Below are 9,474 nucleotides of genomic sequence, written 5' to 3'. Positions count from 1 at the left end.
TATGATACCTTGAGCCGATGGAGACGTTGGGGTAATGCAGACTTTGTCAAAGTCAGACTGGGCATAAGCATATCCCAGTGAGCACCCCAAAGCTTGGGAGAGGCATCTCCCCTGGGATTCAGTCATCTGTGAGGAGCATGAATCACTCATGTGGGGAGGTTTCGGGAACTCTGCAATGATCTGAGACCAGGATTGGTTGTCTTCATGATCTGCATCCCTCCTCATCTCCTCTGGTAGGGTTGCCTAGAAGCCGGGGGCTGTCAAGATAGGAGGGCACAGCACTGCATGTGGATTTCAGGTACATACAGCCTGTGGGTATCATTGGGAATGTGCCATGCTGAAGATGGGATCGGGAATTACTTGTCCTGATGGGTCTTCAGTCGCAGTGAAGGCATGGAGCAGACTGATGGTGTCAAGGCCAACCTGGGCAGTAAAAATCCCTCTGCTGGGTTGCAAAGGGTCTGCTGTGCTCCCGGGAGTGGGGAGTGGTTTCACAGAGGGGCAAACCGCAAAGGAGTGGGACAGGTGCCTCCTGCCTGGGTAGGAGCACCCAGGGGCTCCTCTGGATGTCCCCTACCTCAGTTGCCTCTGACGGGCGTCAGCGCTTTCCTCCCCAGCATCCCAGCACCACAGCGATTCCCAGCACCACCGGCAGGTCCTGTGCGGGCGGCAGAGGAGCCCTGGAACCTGGAGGGGGAGTCAGCGTTAGCCTGGGGCCAGGAGAGCGGCAGCGCCGGGTCCCACCCGCGCCCGGGGAACCGGCGCCCGCAGCCGCCCGCTCCGCGGCGGTGGCGGAGACCGCCAGGGGTCGCTGTTCCCGCGGGAATCCCGGTGGAGCGCGACCGGTGCCCCCGAGCGGCTCCGGTGCCACGGACCCGCCCCGCGCGGGTCCTTACGCGCCCCCAGCGCAGCCCGTGCCGCAGCTCCGCTGCTGCAGCGTGGCCGGTGCCGTGGCCCCACTCACGCAGCATGGCCTTGACGGGCTCCAAGGAGCCGTCGTGGGGCTCGGGGGTGATGCCCAGCAGCCGGCAGAGGAGGGCGTAGACGTTGACGCTTTCGAAGGGCTCCACCACCAGCCCCTGCCTGAAGGCCGGTCCCACGGCGCGGAAGATGGTTTTCATGTTCATGGCCTCGTTGTCAAAACCGTGCTCCCCTTTGTTGAACTGGACCTTGTACCTCTGAAAGGGAGAGGGAAGATGTGAGTGCCCAAATCCCCAGCCTCAAGCTAGGTGCTCTCCTCCATGCCATGTTTCCCAGCCACTGGGTTTAACACTCATTTCTTTAGTTTCGGAAGTCTGGAAGCTGGAGGGTGCTGCCCAGACACAGCTCTTGTGCAATCACATCTTGCAAGTTCCCTCCCTAAATGTCAGGGCGTCCAAATTTTGGTGTATTGAGGAGCTTTGCAGGGGGAAGCTGCCTTTGGGCCTTAAAGCTGGGTTAGGAGAGGACCCTGCAATTGATATTCTGTGTTCATGCAAGTCCTGCTCCAAGACTTCTGGACCTTTTGTCTTCTGAACAGAGAAGATCTTTACACAGAGCTGGAATTGCCATGTGGTTATTGGGAGATGAATCAATGGAGTGTGAGTGCTGGGGTTCTATGAGGACAGAGGAGAGAGGCAGATCCCCACAAGACAGTAAGATGTGTCTGTGCATATGTCTTACCCCGTGGATCACATAGCCTGGATCACTGTACAGCAAGAGCGGGGTGATCCGAGAGTGGTTGGCATAATGGAATCTTCTTGGGAATTCCGCTTTCTTGTACACGTGGAGGTTTGGGTGGGCGTTTTTGAGGACTGAGTACACATGCTCTAATTTTCCTTCTTTTGGTACCAGCAGTCCATTGGGCCCATAATCTAAGAGCTCGAACTGGATGTCTTTGAAGGTGAAGTTCTCTACAGTCTGGATGTGAATCTCGTTGGTCTTTATGACAGTCTCCATGCCGTGATCAGATGTGATGATGAGGTTGAGGTTTGACTCCAGGCCGCTCTCCCGGATGCGCTGCCTCAAGTAACCAATGGTTCTGTCCACCTGCCTGACCATGTTTTTCCTCTGCGTGGATTCGGGGCCGTACTTGTGCCCTGTGGAGTCCGGCTCACCAAAGTAGAGGGCGATGAAGTCGAGGTTGTTCACCGTGAACCATTCCATCGCGGTGTCGATGTTCTGCCTCCAGTTGGTTTCATTGCTGTAGTTGAACAGGAGGGGCTCCACCAACTTCATATTCACTTCCTCCCCTTGGTACTTTGCTTTTCCTCCAGGGAAATAGATAGAGCCTGTCTTTAAACCCTGTTAGTGAAGACATTGCACAAACTCACCTGAGCTCACTCTGCAGCATCATCTCCATCCATCAGCACTACCACCTACTAATATGGTTAGTTCATTAAGCCCCCTAATGTCTACCTCTGCTTCTAATGAGGTTTTGCTTATTGCCAATTAAAAGGGATTAATTGGAAGTTCTGCCCTTCCCAGAACTCCTGCCTGTTGGATTCTCACTGTATCGGTAACACTGGTTATAACTTTGGACACAGTGACCTGTTTGTACCTCTCATGGACCTGCCGGCTCTTGGCCATGAGGACGTGCAGGTGTGTTTTACTCCAGTCAGTAAGTGCTCACCCTGAAACCAGTGGAGCCAATTTGGCAGGTAAATACAGGCAAAGGGACAGGTCTTGGGCCAAGCCTCAGGTCCTGTCCCAAAGCCAGGTTCAAAGCCTAAGGGGATCTAGGACAGCCTTGCAGCAGTCCTGGCTCCTGGTCCTCCCTAGGGAGTTGGCTGAGGTTTCTTTAACAGCAGCAGAATAACCAGTTTCATTAATGTCTTAATGGAGCTGAAATAAAAATACTACTTTTTGCTATTTTGAATAGAATGATCGTAATTATTCCTGTGCTGTCTGGGCTTCCAGTTCCTGCGGGTCTCATTGCGTGCTGTTTGCAGGAGGTGTCAGCTCGTGGCCACTGGAGATGGGGGCTCGCCTGCAGCTTTTACTGCAGGAGGCTGCATCCCGCAGGGCGGTGGGTGCAAGGCAGGGGCTGCACTTGCCTGTCTCTGTGCTGTGATCCAGATGGGCAGGCTGCCGTTGTCCCACCAGCTGTCCACCCCTTGCGTGCTGTGGTAGGGCAGCTTCTGCCCCGTGCTGGTGTCGAACCACATGTTGTGGATCACCCCGTGGTTCTCCAGGTATCTCCCTGTGGGGAGAGATGGGCTGAGTGGGGCTGTGGACTGGGGGGGTTCTTCCTCTCCTTCCCCTCCCAGCTCTCCCTCTGCCTCCTTCCTCCTCTGCCTCGTACCAGGGGGAGTTCCCAGGGCAGGGGATGATGCCGGGGGGTGCCTGCTCCTCACGTCAGGGGTTGATGCCAAGCAGGTCTCATCTGGGCCCCGAGCACCCCTGAAAGTGCTGGTGCTGCCTAAGATTGCCCCTGCCCTTCTCAGCATGAATGGGGCTCCCCGTTATCCTGTGTCTCACTAATGGCTTTGGTGTTTTGCTCTCTCTGCTGCTCACAGCAGAGGTGGGCATGCAGTAGAAACTCCCTTTAGAAATGGCAGACTTGCCCTCTGTACTATTATATTTCATGCTATTATTATTATTCTGGTCCCAAAGACTGCAGTTACTTGTGCACTGTATCCCCATCCTCCCTTACATTGACGGTGCCTCCCTGCCTTTTCCCATCAGCAGATTTCATTAGCATGTTCCACTCTTTTATGCCAAGGTTATTAATTAAAATCTTAAATAAGATTGGCTCTGAAATGGATTCCTCAGGAATTCCCCTGTTGCCCTCCCTGCAGCCCGACAATCTCCTCTCAGCATCACCTGCCCTCCTCTCCCCTGTAGCTCTGTACTTCCCATATTAGAGATTTTGTATGGATCTTCATCTTCTCCATCTTAACTAATGATTTCCCATGTGCCACTGGATCCAATACTTACTGAAGTCCAGACAGATTACATTTAGTGCGTCTCCCTTGTCTCAAAAATAATTTATCTTATTGAAGGAGGCTATGGGCTGGGCTGCTGCTATTTACCTTTGATAAAGACAGGTTCAGTTCTATCCCTTCTGCAGCTCTTGCCTTCTCACACCCTGAGTGGGGAATCTGGGTTAGGACAGTATTGTATGGAATGTTATGTTGTGTTGGTGCCTTTGTAATTAGATTTGAGTGTTTGCAGTGCTGTAGCATGTGTTGTACTCAAATATGTACATGGATTAAAGGCTATCGATCTTCGACACCTATATAATATACGTAGTGTAGGTGTACTGATAAAAACAAAGGGAGGACACTGCAGGAGAGGCTAATTTGTGCCACAGCTCAGCACTAGTGCTTAAAGCAAAGGAAGCCTCAGGCTGCTTCAATTGTACTTTAATCTTGTTTGTGGCCCTGGCAGATAGGGAGGTAGAGGTAAACTTTAACTGCAGCTATCATGGGACGAAAGAGAAGGAAATCACAGAACCACACAATGGTTTGGGTTCAAAGGGACCTCAAAGCTCCTCCAGCTCCAACCCCCTGCCGTGGGCAGGGACACCTTGCTCCAAGCCCCATCCAACTGGGCCCACCTCTCCAGCCTGTCGAGGTCCCTCTGGATGGGACCAAATGGGATGGAGAAACGTCTCACATCAAAAAGGCTGTCTGGAGGCTGCAAGAGAAGACCCCAGACTGTGAACAGGACTGGATGAGCAGAGGTGCCACTGAGAAATGAAGCAACCTGTAGAGACTATAAATCCAGTAAAAACTGCCAGGCACCCAGCTCGAGCTGCTCATTGCATGCATTAGGAGTAAATCTGTGCAAAAGAGTTAATCTGATATGTTGTTAAAGCAGAACTTAGGGTGAGCTCTGCTGGGGTGGCCTCTATAATTCCTACCCTGATCTAGGTGGTGGCTGCGTAATTCCTACAGCATCTGGTGCTGTTTGCCTGGGCTCAGTACAGGTCCAGCTCTACCACTTTCTGCAGCAGTTGCTGCCCGGTCTCCATTCTCCAGCTTCTCACGCTGATGCTGGGTGGCTGCTCTACTTCACGTCCTTCACTGATCCCCAAGCCTCAAACCTGCCCTTCCCCAGCCTGCACTGCTGCCGTGCGCTTGGGGCTGGGGGCACTCACCGGTCAGTAGTGTGAAGTGGCACGGGCTGGTGATGGTGATGAAGGCAGGAGTCATGTACTGAGCCTTCACCCCCTCTGCAGCCATGGCGTCCAGGTTGTGGGTGTCCACGTCCTGGTCGTAGTTCCACCGAAAGCCATCAAAGGACACCAGGAGGACTTTGCTTCGGCTGGGAACCTGCTGCACAGGGATGCATCTTGCTACAGAGAGAGCAGCAAATAGGAACCCCAGTGAAGGGAACATCTTCATGCCCTTGAGCTGGAACAGCCCAGACATCCAGAGAGCTCCCATTAATACATGCGGGGTGGCACCAAGTTCAGTTCTTATCTAATCTGGCAGTTGCTGATCAGGTGCATGGCTTCAGTCAGCACTTCACATCGGAATGAGCCTCTCTAGATTTCGTCTAACTCAAGTGCGTTAACTTCCATCTCCTGGGTCAGGCACTGGACCTGCCTCCTCCATCGGTGGCATTGGGTGCTCTCCCAGTGCTGAGGGGAAGACCCGCTCCCGTGGCGGGAGGCTGCCTGTGTGAAACCTGCCTCCCCCCAGCGCCTGCCACCTCCTCCTCCCTGAGCTGGCTCCCTGCAGGTTGTGCTGCCCTGCTCTTGGGTCAGCAGTTCAGCTTCAAAAGGCAACTCTCCCCCTCCCAGGGCCGCCCCTCCACCTCCAGAGGGGTGCTCAGGGGTTCCAGAGGAGCTTGGATTTACTGGAGGTTCTCAGTGTGGTTTTGTGGAGCTACACACTGGGGAAAGAGGCTCTTTCCTGATCCTGGCCACACCATCGGCCCCCAGGGATGCTGCAGAGGGTGAGCCTGGCTCAGAAGCCTCTGTGTGCCACCACCCAGCCCCTGCTGTCCTGGCTCTGCTGCTCACCATGGGTGACCCTCATCTGCTTATTCACTGATGAGCTGTGCGTTATCAGCATCCCGTTTTATCAATAGCTGCTGCTTTATGACTTCTCTGGGGTTTAATCATTGCTGACAACCCATTTCTCAGCTGAGTTTAAGGCTTTTGTGTATATATGTATCAGAGGTTGCCCTCGTTCCCCCGGGTCTGAGCTCACAGCCTTTGTGTCTTTGCTGAGCTCCCTCGGCTCAGGTTCCAGATTTATTCCTTGGTGCTTTGCTTCCCAATTGCCCAACCATCCCCTCCCTCGCCATGCAGAGCCATGGTTTCCCTGGCATTGTCTGGGCTCATCCCTTGGCATTTCTGCCCCGGGGGTGAACTGGGCAGATGAGTCTCACACACATGCCACCATTCGTCCTTCCTGCTTCTCTGTAGACACGAGCATCCCTGAGTATTCCCATCTGGACCAGTTCCTCAGGGTGCATCAACATCTCGGTCGCCTCTTCCCCTGTGCTTGTGTTTCTCAGGGTCGTGCAAGGACACTGTGAGAGGTTTGAGTTCACAGGAGCTGAGCAGCCTCCTCTGCCAGCCCTGGTGCTGCAGTTCACTCAAGGACTATTTTGTTATCAGTGTTTGCTGCCCTGGGTCCAATATTGTCCTTCCAGCAAGGACAGAGGGTCCTGGCAGGCACTGAGGGTTTAAAGGGCTCATATGATAAAGATGTTATCATGTACCAAGCACAGGGAAAGTTCTAAATATTCAGTGTGTTGTTCTGAGGTGGGTCAATAAGTGTCCATGCCACTGCTAACAGCGCAGGGGAAGGTCCCGATAAGTTATCGTGTTCATCAGCTCGGCTGGGAGGGAAGAGGCTAGAGAGGAGGCAGCACTGCTCTAATCTCAGAGGAATATGCAGTAACAGGAGTGTCTCAAGGCCCCTTCTGATATTTGGTATCTGAGGAGCAATAGGCACAGATAAAGAGCATCACCTTTGGCCACCCTGCCTGGGAACGCTGTCATCCTCCAGTTAAAAGGGCTGATGTGGTTTATCTTGCACTAAGGCGCTCATCCATAGGCAGATGTGCCCAAGGGGCTGTGGTCACTCCAGGTCACATCTGCACTAACTGGGGAAGGTGGTCCCTGTTCAGGTGTGTTCAGGCTGAGAATGCCCCCCCCCCCCCATGCTTGGGTACCAAATAACTCAGAGAAGACAGATGAAGGGGCTGGAAAATAGAAATCAGGAGCCCAGAGAAGTCTCTTGCCACTGGAACTGCCCTGTTTGGCTGGGGTCAGGGGCTCAGCCTTTGGAAAAAGCAATGTGCCCAGCACCCTGTGGGTAAAGCTGCAGCTTCCCTGCAGCTGGTGGGGTCTGTGCAGGGGGAGCAGCTCGGTCAGGCAGGACCAGGCCATTTTCCTTCTTCATTTTTTACTTTCAAATGGAAAATCAACCTGCAGGATTCTCAGCTGTGGCCACAGCTGCTCCCAGTGATGGGACTGATGATGCCGGGGCCTCACAGCTGAGCCTGGCTGCAGGGAGGTGCTGGGGCTACTATAAAAGCCCTGCACACCCTCTAGAGCACTTCTGGTGTTGCTGTGCCTGAGTGCAGAGGGAGGAAGCGCTGGGAATGGGAAGGATGGCAGAGCCCTGGGTCTGAGCCACTTCGGGAGAGGTAGGATGGACATCTGTGGGGTCTTTGGGAGGGTGTGTGGCTGCTGTCCTGGGGGAAGGGCTGAGCTGCAGCCCCCTCCCCAGCATTGTGCAGTGGGAAACAGGGCACTTGGACATGGAGGATTCGTTGATGAAAAGCAAGTTTGGATTTTCTTTTCCTTGCCTTACTGTCCTGCTTGGAGCAGCTCTGCTCTGCAGGTTGGTTGCATGGTCCTGGTTGCTAAGGTGTTGCATATGGAGCTTGTTGGAAAGAGGGGGAAGATGTCCGGGAGGGTGAGGAGAGAGTTGAATAAAGCAGCTGGAGGTGCCCTGGGTTGCTCTTTGTGTGGTATAGCTCAGACAAGCGCTGCATGTCCACAATGCTTTTCTTGGCCCCCAGCACGTGACTGCCCCAGAACCTGGGCCTGGGTATGCTTGTGAGCACCACCGGGATACCTGGAGCTGGGATGTCCTGGTTCAAGTCCTAATGGTGCCCAGGCGAGCAGAGCCAGGAGGAGCTCTACAGCTGGGTCTGAGTGGTTGTGAGGGGTGTGTGAACCTACTGGGTGTGTGAGGGAGCTGCTGGGGATGGGAGGCAGCAGGGGTAGCTGGGTAGAGCTGATGGGTGTGGAGCACCAGCAGGTGGTAAAAGAACTGGTAACGGCCTCAAAGCCAGGAGCAGAGCGGTAGGGGTAGGGTGGTGCTGTTCGTAACCAAAAGCCAGGAGCAGCCCCAGGCTTGGCTGGAGCGCTGAGGAGAAGGGTGCTCCCGCCGGGCAGCTCGGGAAGACTGGAAAAGGCTTAGGGAGGTTGGGAAAGAGGCTTCGGCTGCTGCCGGGAGCTCTCGAGCAGGGCTTGGGTGTCGGTACCGGAGTTCGGGTCTAATCCCCCTGAACCTGCTCCCTCGGAGCCCCGCATCCGCGGCAGCGCGGGCCTGCGCCGGACCCGGCCGCCAGGTGGCGCTATTAAGCCGCCGGCGGGGTCTCGGGGCGTCCCGAGGGAGCGGCGGGTCCGGCGGTAGCGGGCGGGGGTCCCGGTGATGCCCCATCACCCCCTCGGGAGTGCCCTCTTCTCTCCCGCAGTGCCTTAACCCCCGGTAATTCCCCCCCATCCCCGAGTGTTGCTCGTTGGGTCCGGAGGGAGGGACGTGTGGGGAGGGAGCTGGGCTGGGTCTGATGGACACGTGGTCAGTGTTTGAGGCTAAGCAGGGGCAGGTGATGCAGCACCGTGACCCCCACATCCCATGCCTGGGTCACCCCCAGTTGGGTCCACCATGGGGCTGCGGGCTCTGGGAAGCGGGATGGTGCACAGCCTGCAGTGGCAGTTGTAGGGCCTGGTGACACGTGTGGATGAAACACATGCCCTGTGCTCCGAGAGGGCCAGGAGCAGCCTTCTGGGATCAGGGCTCTAAGTTCAACCCAGGGGAGAAGGGAGCCTGCCATTGAGTTGCTGCTTTATTCTTCTTCATGGGTGCATGCAGAAACTCTGCCTAAAGCACAGCCCCAGGGTCAGCAGCACCTCTGTTTACATGGGTTGGTGCAAAACCTTCTTGGGAGGGTGACCTCTTCACCATCTAGTTTGAAGCTCTTCCATGAGGTGGTCCTTGGGGAGCAATCCAGCACAGAGCTTGAGGTGAGAATAGGGACAAGAGCAGAGAGGAAAGAGTGGGGTGGGTGAGGCTTTGCTCACAGAAGTCCCATATCCCCTTCTGGGGCAATGGCCAGTGTCTGAAGTTCACTGGGGCCTTTCGTCCACTGGAGAAAGCCCCTGGCTCTTGCTCTCCATGCCCAAGTGATGTCCCTGGATGATGATGAGGTGCTCTAGAACCTCTTCCTTGCCAGCAGTGGTCCCATTCCCTCTCTTGCCCTCATCACCATGATGAACACCTGGTCTACAGTCCCAGC

General features: G+C 55.1%; 1 protein-coding gene across 1 annotated transcript; it reads right to left on the bottom strand.

Moving 5' to 3' along the window:
* Positions 1-598: 598 nt before the first annotated feature.
* On the bottom strand, positions 599-5,324 carry ENPP7 (ectonucleotide pyrophosphatase/phosphodiesterase 7). The gene is made up of 5 exons (XM_057409599.1): positions 5,084-5,324; positions 3,036-3,181; positions 1,663-2,283; positions 965-1,178; positions 599-687 (listed from the first exon to the last, which is right to left on the bottom strand). Exons 1-5 carry the CDS (start codon positions 5,322-5,324, stop codon positions 599-601), a joined length of 1,311 nt encoding a protein of 436 aa, XP_057265582.1.
* Positions 5,325-9,474: the final 4,150 nt, after the last annotated feature.

The sequence above is a fragment of the Pezoporus wallicus genome, unplaced genomic scaffold, assembly GCF_028554395.1.
Source record: "Pezoporus wallicus isolate ANWC-B61680 ecotype Strahan unplaced genomic scaffold, APGP_CSIRO_Pwel_v1 contig_12974, whole genome shotgun sequence".
Lineage (NCBI taxonomy): Eukaryota > Metazoa > Chordata > Aves > Psittaciformes > Psittacidae > Pezoporus > Pezoporus wallicus.
The sequence above is the reverse complement of the archived record's forward strand: the minus strand, read 5'-3'. Positions and strand labels throughout refer to the sequence as shown.

What these genes read in the sequence shown, in the direction of transcription:
- ENPP7 (XM_057409599.1), bottom strand. Translation starts at nt 5,324, where the DNA reads ATGTTCCCTTCACTGGGGTTCCTATTTGCTGCTCTCTCTGTAGCAAGA. An exon ending in GGATCACAGCACAGAGACAG is followed by an intron (nt 2,284 to 3,035) that starts GCAAGTGCAGCC and finishes CTTCACTAACAG; the next exon opens with GGTTTAAAGACAGGCTCTAT. An exon ending in CAGGCTATGTGATCCACGGG is followed by an intron (nt 1,179 to 1,662) that starts GTAAGACATATG and finishes TCTCCCTTTCAG; the next exon opens with AGGTACAAGGTCCAGTTCAA.